The 27,478-nt window shown below is 43.3% G+C and overlaps 1 protein-coding gene across 1 annotated transcript; it reads right to left on the reverse strand.

Annotated features, from left to right (window-relative positions):
• Positions 1 to 2,163: 2,163 nt before the first annotated feature.
• LOC115170646 (uncharacterized) lies at positions 2,164 to 15,794 on the reverse strand. The gene is made up of 4 exons (XM_029726892.1): positions 14,817 to 15,794; positions 5,115 to 5,468; positions 4,565 to 4,777; positions 2,164 to 2,343 (listed from the first exon to the last, which is right to left on the reverse strand). The coding sequence occupies exons 1-4, from the start codon at positions 15,543 to 15,545 to the stop codon at positions 2,164 to 2,166; spliced, it is 1,476 nt and encodes a 491-aa protein (XP_029582752.1). The 5' UTR covers positions 15,546 to 15,794.
• Between the last annotated feature and the right edge of the window lie 11,684 nt (positions 15,795 to 27,478).

The following is a 27,478-nucleotide window of genomic DNA, read 5'->3' on the forward strand; positions in this document are numbered from 1 at the left end:
CCTCCTACGGCCTCCTCCACGTCTCCTGATGTACTGGCCTGTCTCCTGGTAGCGCCTCCACGCTCTGGACGCTACGCTGACAGACACAGCAAACCTTCTTGCCACAGCTCGCATTGATATGCCATCCTGGATGAGCTGCACTACCTGAGCCACTTGTGTGGGTTGTAGACTCCGTCTCATGCTACCACTGGAGTGAAAGCACCGCCAGCATTCAAAAGTGACCAAAACATCAGCCAGGAAGCATAAGAACTGTGGTCACCACCTGCCGAACATCTCCTTTATTGGGGGTGTCTTGCTAATTACCTATAATTTCCAACTGTTGTCTATTCCATTTGTACAACAGCATGTGAAATTTATTGTCAATCAGTGTTGCTTCCTAAGTGGACAGTTTGATTTCACAGAAGTGTGATTGACTTGGAGTTACATTGTGTTGTTTAAGTGTTCCCTTTATTTTTTTGAGCAGTATATATTTAATGGTCTCGTTGCAAAAGCTAAATTGTCACAAGGGAACTTTTATTTATTTATTTTATTTCACCTTTATTTAACCCGGGTAGCAAAGATTATAGCAAACACCACTGAAACTGAATTGGTGCTCGCTAGCTTTGCAAATTCAGCTATTGTTGGAAGCCAGCCAATATGAAACAAACTATTAAAATGACAAAAGGTTGCAGCATATGTTGTGTAAATGGTGAACTCATACAGCTGTCAACTCTTGTCATTTTAATCCGTTTCACATTTGCTAGCTACCTTTTAGATCGAAGCCCAAATAGAATGATTGAAGATGATAGAAGCCCATATCCTACTGTAAATAACCTACACTGTGTGTGTAGCCAGCCAGCCAGCCAGCCAGCCAGGTAGAAAAATGGTTGAAAAATAAAAGACGGACATCAGAGTATTTTTCAATACACCAAAACGCATAGTAAGAACCCTAGTAGCCTAATATCTCAAAGACTAGTAGATAAAATGTTCATAAGAAAGAAATGAAATTCTAATGGAAATGTTTCACAATGATGTCATTAGGCAGAGCAGGCAACAGATGGCACACAGACAGCAGAGTTGGGGACAGATATGCAGGGACAGACTGGCAGAGACAGGGACTCTCAGGTAAGTTTGTTGAGTCTTTGTTTGGCAACATTATGAAAGGTTCTCCATTTTTTTTACTTGTAAAATAGGAACATAATTGGCAAATGCCATGGATAACCCCACTCTCAACTTAAACTGGTGACTGAACTAAGATTTGTTAAAGGCAATGGTATTGCTGTTGTGATTAGTTGTGTAGTTTTGGGTACCGGTAGTTAGGTGTACGGCAAACACCTTATTTCTTTGGTTCCTCAATATACATTTACCATATTACAATGTAGGCTATGTGTTACAGCACTCCTTTTGGTGTCCCCCTCAGGAATTGCTCTTGAGAAAATTTCATGTAATTGTCCCCTCCAAAGTTGATATCAGATTTTCGCCCCTGGTAAAACATAACAGTGTTGTATCAGCCAGGCATGGCTTCAACTTTGGTCATCTAAAATAGAAACTCCCCTTCATTTGAGCCAATCCAAAAGGGGGGAGGGCAATTGATTCTATTATTGGTAAATATATAGAGTTCAACTTATGATACAACTCAAGCAAGAATTTGTAAAAAAGTATTTCTCTCAAAACATGAAATGGAATAGATATGTAGGAAAATGGTGCCGACAGATAGGGCTGCCATGCTTCTAGCTTACAAGCATTTCGCTACACCCACAATAACATCTGCTAAACACATATATGTGACAAATACAATTTGATAAGTAAGAGCTGTTTGGTTTTCCCGAAAACAGGTATGCACACACACACCCAACACACTGTGACTTCAGTCTGTTTTCCTATGACCCTGTGATGCAGCCCACTGGACAGGCCAAGCAAGTTCTTTCTCTTCTTTGTGGCAGGGGTGTGTGTGTGTACATGTACGTGGGCAGCCATTGGGTCCTACAGACAAGCCATAGACTGGCACTGCCCCTTCATGTCTTAGGAGGGGTGGGGATAGGGAGGGCACTTCAGATATTACTCCTCCATCCTTTAGTCTGTTTTTACCCCCTCCATCCTCCTTCCCCCATCCCCCTATCCAGAAGGGAGGGCGTTTGAGTAATGTGGCCCCCAAAGGGGCCCTTTGGGGTGGCGTTGGGCACCTCAGTTTGAGGCACTGCTGTTGTATGCGCTGGAGGTGGAGGGCATGGAGCCCGACGCCAACGGCCCAGGTCCGGTGGCCAGGGCCTTGCGGAAGGGGGGCATGAGGAAGGGGTCTTGGGCCAGCTGCAGCACGTCGATGCGCTCCTCCTTGCGGTAGGCCAGGTAGCGGCGGATGAAGGCCTGACAGAGAGAGAGAAAAAGGCACCGAAATGAGATGTTTATTTGTTTTTTAGGGGGTAGGTCAGCTTTAATATTATATAGAGATTGTGGCTTCCATCAATTTAATTGTCTGCATCATTTCCAATCCCCCAATAGATAGATAGATAGGTAGACACACACACATACACACACACACAGTACCAGTTAAGAATTTGGACACACTACTCATTCAAGGGCTTTACTTTATTTTTACTGATTTCATTGTAGAATAATAGTGAAGACATCAAAACTATGGAATAACACATTTGGAATCATGTAGTAACCCAAAAAGTGTTAAACAAATCAACATATATTTTAGATTCGACAAAACAGCCAAGCTTTTGCCTTGATGACATCTTTGCACACTCTTGACATTCATTTAACCAGCTTCATGAGGTATTCACCTGGAATGTATTTAATTAACAGGTGTGCCTTGTTAAAAGTTCATTTGTGGAATGTCTTTCGTTCTTAATGTGTTTGAGCTAATCAGCTGTGCTGTGACAAGGTAGTGGTGGTATACAGAAGACAGCCCTATTTGACAAAAGACCAAGTGGGGTGGCAGGTAGCCTAGTGGTTAGAGCGTTGGGCTAGTATTGAAAGGTTTCTGGATCAAATCCCTGAGCTGACAAGATAAAAATATCTCGTTCTGCAGCTGAATAAGGCAGTTAACTCCCTGTTTGGCTGTCATTGTAAATAACAATTTGTCCTTAACTGACTTGCCTTGTTAAATAAAGGTTAAAAATAAACAATTATGGCAAGAACAGTTCAAATAAGGAAGGAGAAATGACAGTCCATCGTTACTTTTAGACATGAAAGTCAGTCATTACGGAACATTCAAAGTTTCTTCAAGTGCAGTCGCAAAATCCATCAAGCGCTATGATGAAACTGGCTCTCATGAGGATCCCCACAGGAAAGGAAGAGTTACTTCTGCTGCACAGGATAAGTTCATTAGAGTTAACTGCACCTCAGATTGCAGTCCAAATAAATGCTTCACAGAGTTCAAGTAACAGATGCGTCTTAACATCAACTGTTCAGAGGAGACTGCGTGAATCAGGACTTCATGGTCGAACTGCTGCAAAGAAACCACTACTAAAGGACACCAATAAGAAGAAGAGACTTGCTTGGGCCAAGAAACACGAGCAATGGACATTAGACCGGTGGAAATCTGTCCTTGGGTCTGATGAGTCCAAATTTGAGATTTGGTTCCAACCGCCGTGTCTTTGTGAGACGGGGAGTAGGTGAACGGATGATCTCCGCATGTGTGGTTCCCACCGTGATGCATGGATGAGGAGGTGTGATGGCTGTTACCGACAAGTAAGGTCTCGAACTAAAACGTACATGAACACACTAACCGCTGGCTACTATATGGAGACAAACAACAAACATTTTTTAATGAGCTGTGAAAAAAAGAGTAAACTATTTTCCAATGCTCATTAGACTGGCCCAAGCCAACCCCAGTAAATAAGCCATGTTGTATATGGTACATTCCACTCTCTCTTTCTTCTTGTATGTGTAGGCTACCACTGTACTGTACAGGGGGCCTGCGCTTTTTCTGGGACAACAAGTTTAACCATGCCATGGTGGCCTTCCTGGACTGTGTGCAGCAGTTCAAGGAGGAGGTGGAGAAGGGAGACACGGGATTCTGCCTGCCCTACAGGTCAGTCAACTAGTCTAGCAGACATCATCGAATTATAATTGTAATCAGCTATGGATTATGTCGAGAGACCAAGGATTAAGCTGTCAAAAGCTGACCAACTTCAGTTATGTGTAAATTTGGTAAGTTAAACCACTAAATTAATTAGTTTATCTTTCTTCATTTTTCCAATTCATAAAAAAAATCACTTCTTTTCATATTCAGATTTGACAAATATGTTCCCTTGTTTCTTAATATTTCATTTATTCTACTTTCCTGCACTAGTAACACATCTGACAGAATGATTTAGCTGAGTATTTGGATTTTATTTTATTGAGGTGTTTTATACAGGTGTTTCTGTAGATTTGAGGAACTGCTGAACACTGTTGGTTTAGACGTTTCTGTATACAATACTGCCTCCTAGTAGTACTACCTCTTATTGGAACCCTCACAGATTCCAAGGTAGAAGTCCTAATTTGGGCAGCAGGTGGTTTAGCAGTCACTGTATGTCTGTCTGTTCAATCCAAAATACAAAAGAGCGACAGACTCAGGTCCCTTGGTGCATCAGACCACGGATCGCTTCACGTAGCCAGCCAGTTCAGTGTCTTTGAGCCGGTGCTTGGTGGAGTCATAGACCCCCCGTCTAGAGCTCTTGGAGGAGAGCTTGGCACAGATCTCGCTGTGCTTCTCCAGGCGACTAGGATCAAAGCACCTGCCGCAGTGCTCACACTGCTTCAGCTTGGAGTTGGCTGCACTCATCCCAAATCGACGTTTCAACACCACCTGAATGAATGGATGTTATCAGATGGGCCAAATAATGAGCAGCTGGGCAAAAATGACAAGATATACAATATGTACAAACCAGATGAGGCTGATGGAAGGAGCTCATTGTAATGGGCTCATTATAATAGCTGGAATAGAATAAAAGGAACGGTATCACACACATCAATCACATGGAAACCACGTTTGATTCCGATCAATTCATTTCATTCCAGCCATTACAACGATCCTATCCTCCTATAACTCCTCCCATCAGCCTCCTCTGATACAAACGCACGTGATCACCAACACTACACTAGATCAGCAGTTAGCATGGCTTTGGAATGTCAAGCTACTTTACCTGTCTGTCCTCCTTTTTCTCTTCCATGTTCAAACCCTTCTTGACTTCCTTTGGTTTGCTCACAGTGTATCTCGTGGCTGTCTGCTTTGGCTTACTTGCCACACTGCTTTGTTCTCCATTTCTCCTCACCTCTTTATTCCTTTCTTCCTCTTCTTCGTTATCTCTTATCATCTCCCATAGGTCAGAATCCACCTTCATTAGGCAAATCTCCTGGATGAACTTCTCCACCTTTTTTCTCAACCGTTCTTTTGCGTTTTTCTCCTCCAGAGCCTGAGCATCCATCTTGGCCCCACTCTTAATCAGTTTCAATTCTTGGGTGACACTGATCAGCTTGGCCTTCATATATGCCATCACCTGCTCAGCCTCTGAGTTAAACATTTACATTTACATTTAAGTCATTTAGCAGACGCTCTTATCCAGAGCGACTTACAAATTGGTGCATTCACCTATAATATCCAGTAGAACAACCACTTTACAATAGTGCATCTAAATCTTTTAAAGGGGGGGGGGGGGGTAGAAGGATTACTTTATCCTATCCCAGGTATTCCTTAAAGAGGTGGGGTTTCAGGTGTCTCCGGAATGTGGTGATTGACTCCGCTGTCCTGGCATCGTGAGGGAGCTTGTTCCACCATTGGGGTGCCAGAGCAGCGAACAGTTTTGACTGGGCTGAGCGGGAACTGTGCTTCTTCAGAGGTAGGGAGGCGAGCAGGCCAGAGGTGGATGAACGCAGTGCCCTTGTTTGGGTGTAGGGCCTGATCAGAGCCTGAAGGTACGGAGGTGCCGTTCCCCTCACAGCTCCGTAGGCAAGCACCATGGTCTTGTAGCGGATGCGAGCTTCAACTGGAAGCCAGTGGAGAGAGCGGAGGAGCGGGGTGACGTGAGAGAACTTGGGAAGGTTGAACACCAGACGGGCTGCGGCGTTCTGGATGAGTTGTAGGGGTTTAATGGCACAGGCAGGGAGCCCAGCCAACAGCAAGTTGCAGTAATCCAGACGGGAGATGACAAGTGCCTGGATTAGGACCTGCGCCGCTTCCTGTGTGAGGCAGGGTCGTACTCTGCGAATGTTGTAGAGCATGAACCTACAGGATCGGGTCACCGCCTTGATGTTAGTGGAGAACGACAGGGTGTTGTCCAGGATCACGCCAAGGTTCTTAGCACTCTGGGAGGAGGACACAAGGGAGTTGTCAACCGTGATGGCGAGATCATGGAACGGGCAGTCCTTCCCCGGGAGGAAGAGCAGCTCCGTCTTGCCGAGGTTCAGCTTGAGGTGGTGATCCGTCATCCACACTGATATGTCTGCCAGACATGCAGAGATGCGATTCGCCACCTGGTTGTCAGAAGGGGGAAAGGAGAAGATTAATTGTGTGTCGTCTGCATAGCAATGATAGGAGAGACCGTGTGAGGATATGACAGAGCCAAGTGACTTGGTGTATAGCGAGAATAGGAGAGGGCCTAGAACAGAGCCCTGGGGGACACCAGTGGTGAGAGCACGTGGTGCGGAGACAGATTCTCGCCACGCCACCTGGTAGGAGCGACCTGTCAGGTAGGACGCAATCCAAGCGTGGGCCGCGCCGGAGATGCCCAGCTCGGAGAGGGTGGAGAGGAGGATCTGATGGTTCACAGTATCAAAGGCAGCAGATAGGTCTAGAAGGATGAGAGCAGAGGAGAGAGAGTTAGCTTTAGCAGTGCGGAGAGCCTCCGTGACGCAGAGAAGAGCAGTCTCAGTTGAATGCCCAGTCTTGAAACCTGACTGATTAGGATCAAGAAGGTCGTTCTGAGAGAGATAGCAGGAGAGCTGGCCAAGGACGGCACGTTCAAGAGTTTTGGAGAGAAAAGAAAGAAGGGATACTGGTCTGTAGTTGTTGATATCGGAGTGATCGAGTGTAGGTTTTTTCAGAAGGGGTGCAACTCTCTCTCTCTTGAAGACGGAAGGGACGTAGCCAGCGGTCAAGGATGAGTTGATGAGCGAGGTGAGGTAGGGGAGAAGGTCTCCGGAAATGGTCTACCGCCATGCCCCGATCTACCGCCATCGGGGCATGGCGGTAGATCCTGTACAGTTAGGGTCTGAGTCTTGAACTGAACGTGTTTCTTCACAACCTGCCTTCTGTACTTTGAAGCAGCAGGACTAGGGCTGCCCTCTGGTCTGACTGGCTGGAAAGGCTTCTTCTTGGCATCATTGTTTGGCACAGTGACTCTGGCTCTCATGGGAGGAAGTGGCATCTTGGCGACCATATTGGCTCCATGGACTGCCTTCAATGGCTTGGCACTATGGAGGTAGATGTCTTTCACCACGCAGGTTTGATCCCTCTTAGTATGGATGGGTTGCAGTGGCTTCCGGATGGGAGGAACAGTAGCCTTCCCTGACTGCTGAGATGTTGGAGCTACATGCAGTCTTTGACTCTTCCCATTGCAGATGGACCTCTTTTTCTGCAGTACTGGGATTCTGGAGGGAGGATGTGGTTTCTTTTCCACAGCATTCAAACTGGCAAGTCGCTGCAGAGCACCCTTTCTTTCTTCAGTCAACTCCAGTACTGGGATACTGGAGGTGTTTAAACTGTTTTGTTTGAAAGTTGGAAGCTTCTCAGTGGCCTTGGGTTGAGATGTCAGGGCAGGCTGAACGCAGTTGCTTCTGGCAGCTCCAAGGTTCCCTGTTAAAGCATTATCTTCCTGTAGCGGCCGCAAGAATCTCCTCATCATCAAGGAGATTGACAGTGGCATTCTTCTAACCTCGTTCTGCAACTAAGTTTTCGTCAAGTAGCACTTTTGATATTTTATGGTGATCTAATGTGTTAACTATATCTCAGGACGAATTTGCTAGATTGCTGAAAATAGAACACTAGTATCCAAGACAATCAGACACCGGAATGTTCAAACAGAACATTTGGAATTTATTGATCAGTTGTGACATCATAATTAAAACAATCCCTTATTTTAAGTGTTTCTAAAATTCCCTATGGGGAGAAATGAATGGTGGAAATACGGTTAGAACCATTTCCTTGTTTGACCGCTATGTTTTATGGGTATTATGACTCATACTGTGGTACTCTATTGTACTTACACAAATAACTGGAGTTGGTCAGCTTTTGACAGCTTAATCCTTTGTCTGTGCATGATCATTTGCCTCCAACTAGTCACTAGCATGAGAAATCTGCAGATTATTTTGTTTTAGTTTACTGGCCTTAGATTTTTTTTTAAATGTGGGTGTTAGTAGATGTTGAACCAGTTTCTTTCATACCCCTCAAGAAATAAACACTTGGGGGTTTGAGTTTTCATGTTCATGTTGACCAACCTCAAGTGGGGCCTGGCGTGGGTGTCGTCTCAGTTTTACAACCGATAGAGGAGGAAGATGACGACTCACCCTGGGTGTGCCCCTTGAGCCTTCTAAAACCACCATTTTGTCACAATGAGTGACTCTCAAAAGTTCTTCTTCTACAATGCTCTCCTTGCTTCCCTATGATGTTTTGAGAGGGTGGGGAGAAGACTGGAGGAAGGACTTTTGAGATTCACCACTGGTGTGAATTTCAATCCAATAAGTCTTGTTTCCTTGTTTGATTTCCATATTGACCATTTGAAAGGACAAGATAAAACCTGTTAAATTGTACACATTCATGTCCGCCTAGACTCGTAGATGTTATGAAGGGAGCTATCTGAGACTTTTGACTTTATTCGTTCGTTTTTTTACCCACCTACCATTAGGTGCACTTCTTTGCGAGGCATGGAAAAACCTCCCTGGTCCCTTCATGCTTGCGCATAACAAAGGGATAGAAAACTTATTGACACAATACTTTAAATGTATTCATTTGTAAAAACCTCTAGAAACATAATTCCACTTTCACATTATGGGGGATTGTGTGTAGGCCAGTGAATCTCAATTTTATCCATACAACAAAATGTGGAAAAAGTCAAGTGGTGTGAATACTTTCTGAAGGCACTTCGAGATTGGCACTTCAGGCAGTCATTGGGTTGCTAGCCTTGTACGTAGCACGTAGTTAGCTCTGTATGGCTGTGTAAATTTGAGTTTTACCCGTTAGGCTATTCTGCTTTCCTCTGGTAAACAACACACCTATGCTCAAGCGTGAAATCAGGTTTCACAATATACTAAAATAACTTTTCTTTATTATTTAAGTAATGTTGGAATGTAGATTGTTATACTGCACAATTTCCAATGAATGAGAATTATCTTTGACGTAACTCCTTGCTAACAAACCACAAAGTCATACCAAAAGTCGGTGTAATGGTTTATATGCATTTCTATTAAGTCTCTCTCTCTCCATTTTGGGGGAAAGCCTCATGGAAAAATATGGACAACCATCCAAATAACAAAGCAAACTCCCAGTCCAATATCCAAGAAAATATTTAAATCTGATCAAATCTGCCAAAAGTGATGATCCTAGTGAAAATTACTTGTATCTTTCACTTGACAGTTAGACGTGTGTAAAACGTAACAGTGTTGTATCAGCCAGGCATGCCTTCAACTTTGGTCATCTAAAATAGAAACTCCCCCATCATTTGAGCCGTTCAAAAAGTGTGTGTGTGTGGGGGGGGGGGGGGGGGGGCAATTGATTCTATTATTGGGAAATATATAGAGTTCAACTTATGATACAACTCAAGCAAGAATTTGTAAAAAAGTATTTCTCTCAAAACATCAAATGGAATGGATATGTAGGAAAATGGTGCCGACATATAGGGCTGACATGCTTCTAGCTTACAAGCATTTTGCTACACCCGCAATAACATCTGCTAAACACATATATGTGACAAATACAATTTGATAAGAGCTGTTTGGTTTTCCCGAAAACAGGTATGCACACACACACCCAACACACTGTGACTTCAGTCTGTTTTCCTATGACCCTGTGATGCAGCCCACTGGACAGGCCAAGCAAGTTCTTTCTCTTCTTTGTGGCAGGGGTGTGTGTGTGTACATGTACGTGGGCAGCCATTGGGTTCTACAGACAAGCCATAGACTGGCACTGCCCCTTCATGTCTTAGGAGGGGTGGGGATAGGGAGGGCACTTCAGATATTACTCCTCCATCCTTTAGTCTGTTTTTACCCCCTCCATCCTCCTTCCCCCATCCCCCTATCCAGAAGGGAGGGCGTTTGAGTAATGTGGCGTTGGGCAACTCAGTTCGAGTCACTCCTGTTGTATGCGCTGGAGGTGGAGGGCGTGGAGCCCGACGCCAACGGCCCAGGTCCGGTGGCCAGGGCCTTGCGGAAGGGGGGCATGAGGAAGGGGTCTTGGGCCAGCTGCAGCACGTCGATGCGCTCCTCCTTGCGGTTGGCCAGGTAGCGGCGGATGAAGGCCTGACGGAGAGAGAGAAAAAGGCACCGAAATGAGATGTTTATTTGTTTTTTAGGGGGTAGGTCAGCTTTAATATTACATAGAGATTGTGGCTTCCATCAATGTAATTGTCTGCATCATTTCCAATCCCCCAATAGATAGATAGATAGGTAGACACACACACACACACACACACACACACACACACACACACACACACACACACACACACACACACACACACACACACACACACACACACACACACACACACACACACACACACACACACACACACACACACACACACACATAGTACCAGTTAAGAATTTGGACACACTACTCATTCAAGGGCTTTTCTTTATGTTTACTATTTCATTGTAGAATAATAGTGAAGACATCAAAACTATGAAATAACACATTTGGAATCATGAAAAAAACCAAAAAGTGTTAAACAAATCAACATATGTTTTAGATTTGACAAAACAGCCAACCTTTTGCCTTGATGAAACCTTTGCACACTCTTGACATTCATTTAACCGGCTTCATGAGGTGTTCAACGGGAATGCATTTAATTAACAGGTGTGCCTTGTTAAAAGTTCATTTGTGGAATGTCTTTCCTTCAGAATGTGTTTGAGCCAATCAGTTGTGCTGTGACAAGGTAGTGGTGGTATACAGAAGACAGCCCTATTTGACGAAAGACCAAGTGGGGTGGCAGGTAGCCTAGTGGTTAGAGCGTTGGGCTAGTATTGAAAGGTTGCTGGATCAAATCCCTGAGCTGACAAGATAAAACTCTCTTGTTCTGCCGCTGAATAAGGCAGTTAACTCCCTTTTTTGCTGTCATTGTAAATAACAATTTGTCCTTCACTGACTTGCCTTGTTAAATAAAGGTTAAAAATAAACAATTATGGCAAGAACAGTTCAAATAAGGAAGGAGAAATGACAGTCCATCATTACTTTTAGACATGAAAGTCAGTCATTACGGAACATTCAAAGTTTCTTCAAGTGCAGTCGCAAAATCCATCAAGCGCTATGATGGATATGAGCAAGTTCTTTCTCTTCTTTGTGGCAGGGGTGTGTGTGTGTACATGTACGTGGGCAGCCATTGGGTTCTACAGACAAGCCATAGACTGGCACTGCCCCTTCATGTCTTAGGAGGGGTGGGGATAGGGAGGGCACTTCAGATATTACTCCTCCATCCTTTAGTCTGTTTTTACCCCCTCCATCCTCCTTCCCCCATCCCCCTATCCAGAAGGGAGGGCGTTTGAGTAATGTGGCGTTGGGCAACTCAGTTCGAGTCACTCCTGTTGTATGCGCTGGAGGTGGAGGGCGTGGAGCCCGATGCCAACGGCCCAGGTCCGGTGGCCAGGGCCTTGCGGAAGGGGGGCATGAGGAAGGGGTCTTGGGCCAGCTGCAGCACGTCGATGCGCTCCTCCTTGCGGTAGGCCAGGTAGCGGCAGATGAAGGCCTGACGGAGAGAGAGAAAAAGGCACCGAAATGAGATGTTTATTTGTTTTTTAGGGGGTAGGTCAGCTTTAATATTACATAGAGATTGTGGCTTCCATCAATGTAATTGTCTGCATCCTTTCCAATCCCCCAATAGATAGATAGATAGGTAGACACACACACACACACACACACACACACACACACACACACACACACACACACACACACACACACACACACACACACACACACACACACACACACACACACACACACAGTACCAGTTAAGAATTTGGACACACAACTCATTCAAGGGCTTTTCTTTATTTTTACTATTTCATTGTAGAATAATAGTGAAGACATCAAAACTATGAAATAACACATTTGGAATCATGTAGTAACCCAAAAAGTGTTAAACAAATCAACATATATTTTAGATTTGACAAAACAGACAACCTTTTGCCTTGATGAAACCTTTGCACACTTGACATTCATTTAACCGGCTTCATGAGGTATTCAACGGGAATGCATTTAATTAACAGGTGTGCCTTGTTAAAAGTTCATTTGTGGAATGTCTTTCCTTCTTAATGTGTTTGAGCCAATCAGTTGTGCTGTGACAAGGTAGTGGTGGTATACAGAAGACAGCCCTATTTGAGAAAAGACCAAGTGGGGTGGCAGGTAGCCTAGTCGTTAGAGTGTTGGGCTAGTATTGAAAGGTTGCTGGATCAAATCCCTGAGCTGACAAGATAAAACCCTCTTGTTCTGCAGCTGAATAAGGCAGTTAACTCCCTTTTTTGCTGTCATTGTAAATAACAATTTGTCCTTCACTGACTTGCCTTGTTAAATAAAGGTTAAAAAGAAACAATTATGGCAAGAACAGTTCAAATAAGGAAGGAGAAATGACAGTCCATCATTACTTTTAGACATGAAAGTCAGTCATTACGGAACATTCAAAGTTTCTTCAAGTGCAGTCGCAAAATCCATCAAGCGCTATGATGAAACTGGCTCTCATGAGGATCCCCACAGGAAAGGAAGAGTTACTTCTGCTGCACAGGATAAGTTCATTAGAGTTAACTGCACCTCAGATTGCAGCCCAAATAAATGCTTCACAGAGTTCAAGTAACAGACACGTCTTAAAAATAACTGTTCAGAGGAGACTGCGTGAATCAGGACTTCATGGTCAAACTGCTACTAAGACGTACATGAACACACTTACTGCTGGCTACTATATGGAGACAAACAACAAACATTTTTTAATGAGCTGTGAACAAAAGAGTGAACTATTTTCCAATGCTCATTAGACTGGCCCAAGCCAACCCAAGTAAATAAGCCATGTTGTATATGGTACATTCCACTCTCTCTTTCTTCTTGTATGTGTAGGCTACCACTGTACTGTACAGGGGGCCTGCGCTTTTTCTGGGACAACAAGTTTGACCATGCCATGGTGGCCTTCCTGGACTGTGTGCAGCAGTTCAAGGAGGAGGTGGAGAAGGGAGACACGGGATTCTGCCTGCCCTACAGGTCAGTCAACTAGTCTAGCAGACATCATCGAATTATAATTGTAATCAGCTATGGATTATGTCGAGAGACCAAGGATTAAGCTGTCAAAAGCTCACCAACTTCAGTTATGTGTAAATTTGGTAAGTTAAACCACTAAATTAATTAGTTTATCTTTCTTCATTTTTCCAATTCATAAAAAAAATCACTCCTTTTCATATTCAGATTTGACAAATAGGTTCACTTGTTTCTTAATATTTCATTTATTCTACTTTCCTGCACTAGTAACACATCTGACAGAATGATTTAGCTGAGTATTTGGATTTTATTTTATTGAGGTGTTTTATATAGGTGTTTCTGTAGATTTGAGGAACTGCTGAACACTGTTGGTTTAGACGTTTCTGTATACAATACTGCCTCCTAGTAGTACTGCCTCTTATTGGAACCCTTGCAGATTCCAAGGTAGAAGTCCTAATTTGGGCAGCAGGTGGTTTAGCAGTCACTGTATGTCTGTCTGTTCATTCCAAAATACAAAAGAGCGACAGACTCAGGTCCCTTGGTGCATCAGACCACGGATCGCTTCACGTAGCCAGCCAGTTCAGTGCCTTTGAGCCGGTGCTTGGTGGAGTCATAGACCCCCCGTCTAGAGCTCTTGGAGGAGAGCTTGGCACAGATCTCGCTGTGCTTCTCCAGGCGACTAGGATCAAAGCACCGGCCGCAGTGCTCACACTGCTTCAGCTTGGAGTTGGCTGCACTCATCCCAAATCGACGTTTCAACACCACCTGAATGAATGGATGTTATCAGATGGGCCAAATAATGGGCAGCTGGGCAAAAATGACAAGATATACAATATGTACAAACCAGATGAGGCTGATGGAAGGAGCTCATTGTAATGGGCTCATTGTAATAGCTGGAATAGAATAAAAGGAACGGTATCACACACATCAATCACATGGAAACCACGTTTGATTCCGATCAATTCATTTCATTCCAGCCATTACAACGATCCTATCCTCCTATAACTCCCCCCATCAGCCTCCTCTGATACAAACGCACGTGATCACCAACACTACACTAGATCAGCAGTTAGCATGGCTTTGGAATGTCAAGCTACTTTACCTGTCTGTCCTCCCTTTTCTCTTCCATGTTCAAACCCTTCTTGACTTCCTTTGGTTTGATCACAGTGTATCTTGTGGCTGTCTGCTTTGGCATACTTGCCACACTGCTTTGTTCTCCATTTCTCCTCACCTCTTTATTCCTTTCTTCCTCTTCTTCGTTATCTCTTATCATCTCCCATAGGTCAGAATCCACCTTCATTAGGCAAATCTCCTGGATGAACTTCTCCACCTTTTTTCTCAACCGTTCTTTAGCGTTTTTCTCCTCCAGAGCCTGAACATCCATCTTGGCCCCACTTTTAATCAGTTTCAATTCTTGGGTGACACTGATCAGCTTGGCCTTCATATATGCCATCACCTGCTCAGCCTCTGAGTTAAAGACGTCCCATACCATCTCGTCGGGGCATGGCGGTAGATCCTGTACAGTTAGGGTCTGAGTCTTGAACTGAACGTGTTTCTTCACAACCTGCCTTCTGTACTTTGAAGCAGCAGGACGAGGGCTGCCCTCTGGTCTGACTGGCTGGAAAGGCTTCTTCTTGGCATCATTGTTTGGCACAGTGACTCTGGCTCTAATGGGAGGAAGTGGCATCTTGGCGACCATATTGGCTCCATGGACTGCCTTCAATGGCTTGGCACTATGGAGGTAGATGTCTTTCACCACGCAGGTTTGATCCCTCTTAGTATGGATGGGTTGCAGTGGCTTCCGGATGGGAGGAACAGTAGCCTTCCCTGACTGCTGAGATGTTGGAGCTACATGCAGTCTTTGACTCTTCCCATTGCAGATGGACCTCTTTTTCTGCAGTACTGGGATTCTGGAGGGAGGATGTGGTTTCTTTTCCACAGCCTTCAAACTGGCAAGTCGCTGCAGAGCACCCTTTCTTTCTTCAGTCAACTCCAGTACTGGGATACTGGAGGTGTTTAAACTGTTTTGTTTGAAAGTTGGAAGCTTCTCAGTGGCCTTGGGTTGAGATGTCAGGGCAGGCTGAACGCAGTTGCTTCTGGCAGCTCCAAGGTTCCCTGTTAAAGCATTATCTTCCTGTAGCGGCCGCAAGAATCTCCTCATCATCAAGGAGATTGACAGTGGCATTCTTCTAACCTCGTTCTGCAACTAAGTTTTCGTCAAGTAGCACTTTTGATATTTTATGGTGATCTACTGTGTTAACTATATCTCAGGACGAATTTGCTAGATTGCTGAAAATAGAACACTAGTATCCAAGACAATCAGACACCGGAATGTTCAAACAGAACATTTGGAATTTATTGATCAGTTGTGACATCATAATTAAAACAATCCCTTATTTTAAGTGTTTCTAAAATTCCCTATGGGGAGAAATGAATGGTGGAAATACGGTTAGAACCATTTCCTTGTTTGACCGCTATGTTTTATGGGTATTATGACTCATACTGTGGTACTCTATTGTCCTTACACAAATAACTGGAGTTGGTCAGCTTTTGACAGCTTAATCCTTTGTCTGTGCATGATCATTTGCCTCCAACTAGTCACTAGCATGAGAAATCTGCAGATTATTTTGTTTTAGTTTACTGGCCTTAGATTTTAAAAAATGTGGGTGTTAGCAGTTGTAGATGTTGCCAGTTTCTTTCATACCCCTCAATAAATAAACACTTGGGGGTTTGAGTTTTAGCACAACTTTTTCTGTTATGGTTCAGGATGGATGTCGAGAAGGGTAAGATTGAGGCATCGGTGGCTCCTACTCCATCAAGACCCAGTTCAACTCAGAGGAGCAGTGGACCAAAGCACTCAAGTTCATGTTGACCAACCTCAAGTGTGGCCTGGCGTGGGTGTCGTCTCAGTTTTACAACCGATAGAGGAGGAAGATGACGACTCACCCTGGGTGTGCCCCTTGACCCTTCTAAAACAACCATTTTGTCACAATGTGTGACTCTCAAAAGTTCTTCTTTTACAATGCTCTCCTTGCTTCCCTATGATGTTTTGAGAGGGTGGGGAGAAGACTGGAGGAAGGACTTTTGAGATTCACCACTGGTGTGAGTTCCAATCCAATAAGTCTTGTTTCCTTGTTTGATTTCCATATTGACCATTTGAAAGAACAAGAAAAAACCTGTTAAATTGTACACATTCATGTCCGCCTAGACTCGTAGATGTTATGAAGGGAGCTATCTGAGACTTTTGACTTTATTCGTTCGTTTTTTTACCCACCTACCATTAGGTGGTCATTGGGTTGCTAGCCTTGTACGTAGCACGTAGTTAGCTCTGTATGGCTGTGTATATTTGAGTTTTACCCGTTAGGCTATTGTGCTTTCCTCTGGTAAACAACACACCTATGCTCAAGCGTGAAATCAGGTTTCACAATATACTAAAATAACTTTTCTTTATTATTTAAGTAATGTTGGAATGTAGATTGTTATACTGCACAATTTCCAATGAATGAGAATTATCTTTGACGTAACTCCTTGCTAACAAACCACAAAGTCATACCAAAAGTCGGTGTAATGGTTTATATGCATTTCTATTAAGTCTCTCTCTCTCCATTTTGGGGGAAAGCCTCATGGAAAAATATGGACAACCATCCAAATAACAAAGCAAACTCCCAGTCCAATATCCAAGAAAATATTTAAATCTGATCAAATCAGTCAAAAGTGATGATCCTAGTGAAAATTACTTATTTCTTTCACTTGACAGTTAGACGTGTGTAAAATGTAACAGTGTTGTACCAGCCAGGCATGCCTTCATCTTTGGTCATCTAAAATAGAAACTCCCCCTTCATTTGAGCCATTCCAAAAGGGGGGGGGGGCAATTGATTCTATTATTGGGAAATATATAGAGTTCAACATATGATACAACTCAAGCAACAATTTGTAAAAAAGTATTTCTCTCAAAACATGAAATGGAATGGATATGTAGGAAAATTGTGCCGACAGATAGGGCTGCCATGCTTCTAGCTTACAAGCATTTCGCTACACCCGCAATAACATCTGCTAAACACATATATGTGACAAATACAATTTGATAAGAGCTGTTTGGTTTTCCCGAAAACAGGTATGCACACACACACCCAACACACTGTGACTTCAGTCTGTTTTCCTATGACCCTGTGATGCAGCCCACTGGACAGGCCAATCAAGTTCTTTATCTTCTTTGTGGCAGGGGTGTGTGTTTGTACATGTACGTGGGCAGCCATTGGGTCCTACAGACAAGCCATAGACTGGCACTGCCCCTTCATGTCTTAGGAGGGGTGGGGATAGGGAGGGCACTTCAGTTATTACTCCTACATCTTTTAGTCTGTTTTTACCCCCTCCATCCTCCTTCCCCCATCCCCCTATCCAGAAGGGAGGGCATTTGAGTAATGTGGCGTTGGGCACCTCAGTTCGAGGCACTGCTGTTGTATGCGCTGGAGGTGGAGGGCGTGGAGCCCGATGCCAACGGCCCATGTCCGGTGGCCAGGGCCTTTTGGAAGGGGGGCATGAGGAAGGGGTCTTGGGCCAGCTGCAGCACGTCGATGCGCTCCTCCTTGCGGTAGGCCAGGTAGCGGCGGATGAAGGCCTGACGGAGAGAGAGAAAAAGGAACCGAAGTGAGATATTTATTTGTTTTTTAGGGGGTAGATCAGCTTTAATATACATAGAGATTGTGGCTTCCATCAATGTAATTGTCTGCATCATTTCCAATCCCCCAATAGATAGATAGATAGATAGATAGATAGATAGATAGGTAGATAGGTAGATACACACACACACACACACACACACACACACACACACACACACACACACACACACACACACACACACACACACACACACACACACACACACACAGTACCAGTTAAGAATTTGAAGACACTACTCATTCAAAGGCTTTTCTTTATTTTTACTATTTTCATTGTAGAATAATAGTGAAGACATCAAAACTATGGAATAACACATTTGGAATCATTTAGTAACCCAAAAAGTGTTAAACAAATCAACATATATTTTAGATTCGACAAAACAGCCAAGCTTTTGCCTTGATGACATCTTTGCACACTCTTGACATTCATTTAACCAGCTTCATGAGGTATTCACCTGGAATGTATTTAATTAACAGGTGTGCCTTGTTAAAAGTTCATCTGTGGAATGTCTTTCGTTCTTAATGTGTTTGAGCCAATCAGTTGTGCTGTGACAAGGTAGTGGAGTTATACAGAAGATAGCCCTATTTGACAAAAGACCAAGTGGGGTGGCAGGTAGCCTAGTGGTTAGAGTGTTGGGCTAGTATTGAAAGGTTGCTGGATCAAATCCCTGAGCTGACAAGATAAAACTCTCTTGTTTTGCTGCTGAATAAGGCAGTTAACTCCCTTTTTTGCTGTCATTGTAAATAACAATTTGTCCTTCAATGACTTGCCTTGTTAAATAAAGGTTAAAAATAAACAATTATGGCAAGAACAGTTCAAATAAGGAAGGAGAAATGACAGTCCATCATTACTTTTAGACATGAAAGTCAGTCATTACGGAACATTCAAAGTTTCTTCAAGTGCAGTCGCAAAAACCATCAAGCGCTATGATGAAACTGGCTCTCATGAGGATCCCCACAGGAAAGGAAGAGTTACTTCTGCTGCACAGGATAAGTTCATTAGAGTTAACTGCACCTCAGATTGCAGTCCAAATAAATGCTTCACAGAGTTCAAGTAACAGATGCGTCTTAACATCAACTGTTCAGAGGAGACTGCGTGAATCAGGACTTCATGGTCGAATTGCTGCAAAGAAACCACTACTAAAGGACACCAATAAGAAGAAGAGACTTGCTTGGGCCAAGAAACACGAGCAATGGACATTAGACCGGTGGAAATCTGTCCTTGGGTCTGATGAGTCCAAATTTGAGATTTGGTTCCAACCTCCGTGTCTTTGTGAGACGCGGAGTAGGTGAACGGATGATCTCCGCATGTGTGGTTCCCACCGTGAAGCATGGATGAGGAGGTGTGATGGCTGTTACCGACAAGTGAGGTCTCGAACTAAAACGTACATGAACACACTTACCGCTGGCTACTATATGGAGACAAACAACAAACATTTTTTAATGAGCTGTGAAAAAAAGAGTGAACTTTTTTCCAATGCTCATTAGACTGTCCCAAGCCAACCCCAGTAAATAAGCCATGTTGTATATGGTACATTCCACTCTCTCTTTCTTCTTGTATGTGTAGGCTACCACTGTACTGTACAGGGGGCCTGCGCTTTTTCTGGGACAACAAGTTTGACCATGCCATGGTGGCCTTCCTGGACTGTGTGCAGCAGTTCAAGGAGGAGGTGGAGAAGGGAGACACGGGATTCTGCCTGCCCTACAGGTCAGTCAACTAGTCTAGCAGACATCATCGAATTATAATTGTAATCAGCTATGGATTATGTCGAGAGACCAAGGATTAAGCTGTCAAAAGCTGACCAACTTCAGTTATGTGTAAATTTGGTAATTTAAACAACTAAATTAATTAGTTTATCTTTCTTCATTTTTCCAATTCATAAAAAAATCACTCCTTTTCATATTCAGATTTGACAAATACTTTCCCTTGTTTCTTAATATTTCATTTATTCTACTTTCCTGCACTAGTAACACATCAGACAGAATGATTTAGCTGAGTATTTGAATTTTATTTTATTGAGGTGTTTTATACAGGTGTTTCTGTAGATTTGAGGAACTGCTGAACACTGTTGGTTTAGACGTTTCTGTATACAATACTGCCTCCTAGTAGTACTGCCTCTTATTGGAACCCTCACAGATTCCAAGGTAGAAGTCCTATTTTGGGCAGCAGGTGGTTTAGCAGTCACTGTATGTCTGTCTGTTCATTCCAAAATACAAAAGAGCGACAGACTCAGGTCCCTTGGTGCATCAGACCACGGATCGCTTCACGTAGCCAGCCAGTTCAGTGCCTTTGAGCCGGTGCTTGGTGGAGTCATAGACCCCCCGTCTAGAGCTCTTGGAGGAGAGCTTGGCACAGATCTCGCTGTGCTTCTCCAGGCGACTAGGATCAAAGCACCGGCCGCAGTGCTCACACTGCTTCAGCTTGGAGTTGGCTGCACTCATCCCACATCGACGTTTCAACACCACCTGAATGAATGGATGTTATCAGATGGGCCAAATAATGGGCAGCTGGGCAACAAAGACAAGATATACAATATGTACAAACCAGATGAGGCTGATGGAAGGAGCTCATTGTAATGGGCTCATTGTAATAGCTGGAATAGAATAAAAGGAACGGTATCACACACATCAATCACATGGAAACTACGTTTGATTCCGATCAATTCATTTCATTCCAGCCATTACAACGATCCTATCCTCCTATAACTCCCCCCATCAGCCTCCTCTGATACAAACGCACGTGATCACCAACACTACACTAGATCAACAGTTAGCATGGCTTTGGAATGTCAAGCTACTTTAACTGTCTGTCCTCCTTTTTCTCTTCCATGTTCAAACCCTTCTTGACTTCCTTTGGTTTGATCACAGTGTATCTCGTGGCTGTCTGCTTTGGCTTACTTGCCACACTGCTTTGTTCTCCATTTCTCCTCACCTCTTTATTCCTTTCTTCCTCTTCTTCGTTATCTCTTATCATCTCCCATAGGTCAGAATCCACCTTCATTAGGCAAATCTCCTGGATGAACTTCTCCACCTTTTTTCTCAACCGTTCTTTTGCGTTTTTCTCCTCCAGAGCCTGAGCATCCATCTTGGCCCCACTTTTAATCAGTTTCAGTTCTTGGGTGACACTGATCAGCTTGGCCTTCATATATGCCATCACCTGCTCAGCCTCTGAGTTAAAGACGTCCCATACCATCTCATCGGGGCATGGCGGTAGATCCTGTACAGTTAGGTTCTGAGTCTTGAACTGAACGTGTTTCATCACAACCTGCCTTCTGTACTTTGAAGCAGCAGGACGAGGGCTGCCCTCTGGTCTGACTGGCTGGAAAGGCTTCTTCTTGGCATCATTGTTTGGCACAGTGACTCTGGCTCTAATGGGAGGAAGTGGCATCTTGGCGACCATATTGGCTCCATGGACTGCCTTCAATGGCTTGGCACTATGGAGGTAGATGTCTTTCTCCACGCAGGTTTGATCCGTCTTGGTACGGATGGGTTGCAGTGGCATCCGGATGGGAGGAACAGTAGCCTTCCCTGACTGCTGAGATGTTGGAGCTACATGCAGTCCTTGACTCTTCCCATTGCAGATGGACCTCTTTTTCTGCAGTACTGGGATTCTGGAGGGAGGATGTGGTTTCTTTTCCACAGCCTTCAAACTGGCAAGTCGCTGCAGAGCACCCTTTCTTTCTTCAGTCAACTCCAGTACTGGGATTCTGGAGGTGTTTAAACTGTTTTGTTTGAAAGCTGGAAGCTTCTCAGTGGCCTTGGGCTGAGATGGCAGGGCAGGCTGAACGCAGTTGCTTCTGGCAGCTCCAAAGTTCCCTGTTAAAGCATTATCTTCCTGTAGCGGCCGCAAGAATCTCCTCATCATCAAGGAGATTGACAGTGGCATTCTTCTAACGTCGTTCTGCAACTAAGTTTTCGTCTAGTAGCACTTTCTATATTTTATGGTGATCTACTGTGTTAACTATATCTCAGGAGGAATCTGCTAGATTGTCTTGGATACTAGTGTTCTATTTTCAGCAATCAGACACCGGAATGTTCAAACAGAACATTTGGAATTTATTGATCAGTTGTGACATAATATTTAAAACAATCCCTTATTTTAAGTGTTTCTAAAATTCCCTATGGGGAGAAATGAATGGTGGAAATACGGTTAGAACCCTTTCCTTGTTTGACCGCTATGTTTTATGGGTATTATGACTCATACTGTGGTACTCTATTGTACTTACACAAATAACTGGAGTTGGTCAGCTTTTGACAGCTTAATCCTTTGTCTGTGCATGATCATTTGCCTCCAACTAGTCACTAGCATGAGAAATCTGCAGATTATTTTGTTTTAGTTTACTGGCCTTAGATTTTTTTTTAAATGTGGGTGTTAGCAGTTGTAGATGTTGCACCAGTTTCTTTCATACCCCTCAAGAAATAAACACTTGGGGGTTTGAGTTTTAGCGCATCTTTTTCTGTTATGGTTCAGGATGGATGTCAAGAAGGGTAAGATTGAGGCATCGGTGGCTCCTACTCCATCAAGACCCAGTTCAACTCAGAGGAGCAGTGGACCAAGGCGCTCAAGTTCATGTTGACCAACCTCAAGTGGGGCCTGGCGTGGGTGTCGTCTCAGTTTTACAACCGATAGAGGAGGAAGATGACGACTCACCCTGGATGTGCCCCTTGACCCTTCTAAAACCACCATTTTGTCACAATGTGTGACTCTCAAAAGTTCTTCTTCTACAATGCTCTCCTTGCTTCCCTATGATGTTTTGAGAGGGTGGGGAGAAGACTGGAGGAAGGCCTTTTGAGATTCACCACTGGTGTGAGTTCCAATCCAATAAGTCTTGTTTCCTTGTTTGATTTCCAAATTGACCATTTGAAAGGACAAGATAAAACCTGTTAAATTGTACACATTCAAGTCCGCCTAGACTCATAGATGTTATGAAGGGAGCTATCTGAGACTTTTGGAGCACATTCAAGGATTGAGTCCTAATGGTAGGTAGGTAAAAAAAACTAACAGACATTGAATATCCCTTTGAGCATGGTGAAGTTGATAATTACACTTTGGATGGTGTATCAATATACCCAGTCAGTACAAAGATATAGGCATCCTTCCTAACTCAGTTGCCGGAGAGGAAGGAAACCGCTCAGGGATTTCACAGAGGCCAATAGTGACTTTAAAACAGTTTAACGGAAATGATAGAAAACTGAAGATGGATCAACTACTGTACATCATAGTTACTCCACAATACTAACCTAAATGACATAGTGAAAAGGAAGTTTATAAAGAATAAAAATATTCTAAAACATGCATCCTGTTTGCAATAAGTTACAAGTAATACTGCAAAATTTGTGGCAATGACATTGACTTCATGTCCTGAATACAAAGTGTTATATTTGGAGCAAATCCAACAACAAATAACTGAGTACCACTCTTCAAATTTTCAAGCATGGTGATGGCTACATGCCTGTCATCGTCAAGGATGTTTATGATGAAAATAAACTGAATAGCGCTAAGCACAGGCAAAATCCTAGAGGAAAACCTGGTTCAGTCTGCTTTACAGACACTGGGAGATATTCAACTTTTAGCAGGACAATAACCTAAAATACAAGGCCAAAGATACACTGGAGTTGCTTACCGAGACGACATTGAATGTTCCAGAGCGCCCTAGTTAGTTTTGACTTAAAACTTCTATGTGCTAGGTGGGACGGTAGCGTCCCACCTGCGGGACACAGCCAGTGAAATATCAGGGCGGCAAATTGAAAATCAACAAAATGTCATAATTCAACTTTCTCAAACAAACAACTATTTTACACCATTTTAAAGATACACGTCTCCTTGATGTAACCACCTTGTCCAATTTCAAAAAGGCTTTACAGCGAATGCAAAACATTAGATTATGTTAGGAGAGTACATAGACAAAAATAATCACACAGCCATTTTCCAAGCAAGGACATGTGTCAATAAAACCCAAAACACAGCGAAATGAAGCACTCACCTTTAACGATCTTCATCAGATGACACTCCTAGGACATTATGTTACACAATACATGTATGTGTTGTTCGATAAAGTTGATATTAATATACAAAAACAGCATTTTACATTGGCCCGTGAAGTTCTGAAAATATTTTGCCTCCAATACTGCCGGTGAATCAGCACAACAATTTAGAAAAATACTCATCCTAAACATGGATAAAATATTAAACTGTTATTCAAAGAATTATTTATGATCATCTCCTTTATGCAACCGCTGTGACAGATTTCAAAAAAGCGAGTCCTGCGCTCAGAAAAATACACCAGGCAATACAGATACCTGCCATTTTGGAGTCATCTAAAATCATAAATAGCATTAGAAATGTTCACTTACCTTTGATGATCTTCATCAGAAGGCACTTCCAAGAATCCCAGGTCCACAATAAATGTTGTTTTGTTCGATAAAGTCCATTATTTATGTCCAAATAACTCCTTGTTGTTTCGTTCAGTAAGATACTCCAAAAGTAGGAAGCGTGCCAAAAATGTCACGACAAAAAGTTAAATTTACGTTCGTTGAAACATGTCAAACGTTGTAAAACATCAATCTTTAGGGCCTTTTTAACTTAGAACTTCAATAATATTTCAACCGGATGATTGCAGTGTCTTGAAAACCGTTTTGGAACACAGCTACATCCTGACGTGAACGCGTGTAATTGTGGCCTGTCATTCTCTCGGTCATCAGACTCAAGGAGGTCTTGTTCGCTCTCTATTGACTGCAAAAGCCTGAAACACGTTCTAAAGACTGTTGACATCTAGTGGAAGCCTTAGGAAGTGCAAATTGAACCATAAGTCACTGTATACTGAATAGGCCCAGTCTTGAAAAACTACAATCCACTTCCTGGTTGGATTTTTTCTCAGGTTTTTGCCTGCCATATGAGTTATGTTATACTCACAGACACCATTCAAACAGTTTTAGAAACATCAGAGTGTTTTCTATCCAAATCTACTAATAATATGCATATTCTAGTTTCTGAGCCAGAGTAGTAACCTGTTTAAATTGGGTACGTTTTTCATCCAGCCGTGAAAATACTGCCCCCAAGCCCAGACAGGTTAAGAACTGAACAAGTCAATTGCAAACAACAGCTTTCACCTATCCAGTGTCATAAGATATGTGCATATGAAGGAAAAGACACAACCAGAAGCCACTTAGCTACCAATAGGTGCACTTCTTTGCAAGGCATGGAAAAACCTCCCTGGTCCCTTCATGCTTGCGATTAACAAAGGGATTGAAAACTTACTGACACAATACTTTTAATTTATTCGTTTTTAAAAACCTCTAGAAACATAATTCCACTTTCACATTATGGGGGACTGTGTGTAGGCCAGTGAAACTCAATTTAATCCATTCAACAAAATGTGGAAAAAGTCAAGTGGCGTGAATACTTCCTGAAGGCACTTTGAGATTGGCTCTTCAGGCAGTCATTGGGTTGCTAGCCTTGTACGTAGCACGTAGTTAGCTCTGTATGGCTGTGTATATTTGAGTATTACCAGTTAGGCTATTCTGCTTTTCTCTGGTAAACAACACACCTATGCTCAAGCATGAAATCAGGTTTCACAATATACTAAAATAACTTTGCTATTATTTAAGTAATGTTGGAATGTAGATTGTTATACTGCACAATTTCCAATGAATGAGATTTATCTTTGACGTAACTCCTTGCTAACAAACCACAAAGTCATACCCAAAGTTGGTGTAATGGTTTATATGCATTTCTATTAAGTCTCTCCCTCTCCATTTTGGGGGAAAGCCTCATGGAAAAAATATGGACAACCATCCAAATAACAAAGCAAACTCCCAGTCCAATATCCAAGAAAATATTTAAATCTGATCAAATCAGTCAAAAGTGATGATCCTAGTGAAAATGACTTCTTTCTTTCACTTAACAGTTAGACGTTTGTAAAACACAGGGGCGGAAATCCAGGGGGGGACACGACCTCTCCATCCTGGGAAAAATATGATTTGTCCCCCCCAATATATCACTGAAACATAACTATGTAATTTAAATAATATTAATCATACACAATGAAAGCAATTGTGCTGATTATAGACACTCAATAGCGCGTTTTTAAGTTTCAAAAGATTGCGACCCCCCCACCCTTTGCCTCACAATGGTTTGATCCACTGCCAGTTCCTTAGCTTGCTAGGTAACAGAGAGGTCGTATCTACTGTCTGAAAGGCACTCAATGCACGTAACTGACGTGAGGTTAATCCAGTCAATCGAGCACACACACTAGCTGAATATGCAGAGCTAGCGCGCAAATATTAACTATTAAGCTAGCTAGTACCTATTCCATTTATGTGGCGTCGTCAAAGATGGAATCTTTGCTATCGTCAATTTATTCCAAGATCAGCATGCAGATGATGTAAGTTAGTGCTTCAAAGTCCCTGTGATAAGGTTAGCGATAAACTGAAATCCAAACTGAACAGAACTACACTCTCTTCTACCATTGACTTAAATACACTGCTCAAAAAAATTAAGGGAACACTTAAACAACACATCCTAGATCTGAATGAAAGAAATAATCTTATTAAAAACTTTTTTCTTTACATAGTTGAATGTGCTGACAACAAAATCACACAAAAATAATCAATGGAAATCTAATTTATCAACCCATGGAGGTCTGGATTTGGAGTCACACTCAAAATTAAAGTGGAAAACCACACTACAGGCTGATCCAACTTTGATGTAATGTCCTTAAAACAAGTCAAAATGAGGCTCAGTAGTGTGTGTGGCCTCCACGTGCCTGAATGACCTCCCTACAACGCCTGGGCATGCTCCTGATGAGGTGGCGGATGGTCTCCTGAGGGATCTCCTCCCAGAACTGGACTAAAGCATCCACCAACTCCTGGACAGTCTGTGGTGCAACGTGGCGTTGGTGGATGGAGCGAGACATGATGTCCCAGATGTGCTCAATTGGATTCAGGTCTGGGGAACGGGCGGGCCAGTCCATGGCATCAATGCCTTCCTCTTGCAGGAACTGCTGACACACTCCAGCCACATGAGGTCTAGCATTGTCTTGCATTAGGAGGAACCTAGGGCCAACCGCACCAGCAAATGGTCTCACAAGGGGTCTGAGGATCTCATCTCGTTACCTAATGGCAGTCAGGCTACCTCTGGCGAGCACATGGAGGGCTGTGCGGCCCCCCAAAGAAATGCCACCCCACACCATGACTGACCCACCGCCAAACCGGTCATGCTGGAGGATGTTGCAGGCAGCAGAACGTTCTCCACGGCGTCTCCAGACTCTGTCACGTCTGTCACATGTGCTCAGTGTGAACCTGCTTCATCTGTGAAGAGCACATGGCGCCAGTGGCGAATTTGCCAATCTTGGTGTTCTCTGGCAAATGCCAAACGTCCTGCACGGTTTTGGGCTGTAAGCACAACCCCCACCTGTGGACGTCGGTCCCTCATACC

The sequence above is a fragment of the Salmo trutta genome, chromosome 32 (assembly GCF_901001165.1).
Source record: "Salmo trutta chromosome 32, fSalTru1.1, whole genome shotgun sequence".
NCBI classification, from domain to species: domain Eukaryota; kingdom Metazoa; phylum Chordata; class Actinopteri; order Salmoniformes; family Salmonidae; genus Salmo; species Salmo trutta.

Excerpts from the sequence above, each read along its gene's own strand:
- LOC115170646 (XM_029726892.1), bottom strand. The coding sequence starts at position 15,545 with ATGCCACTGTCAATCTCCTTGATGATGAGGAGATTCTTGCGGCCGCTA. Across the intron at positions 5,469-14,816 it reads TTAACTCAGAGGCTGAGCAG|GTGATGGCATATATGAAGGC; the intron begins GTGATGGCATAT and ends GAGGCTGAGCAG. Across the intron at positions 4,778-5,114 it reads AGAAAAAGGAGGACAGACAG|GTGGTGTTGAAACGTCGATT; the intron begins GTAAAGTAGCTT and ends CCATTCATTCAG.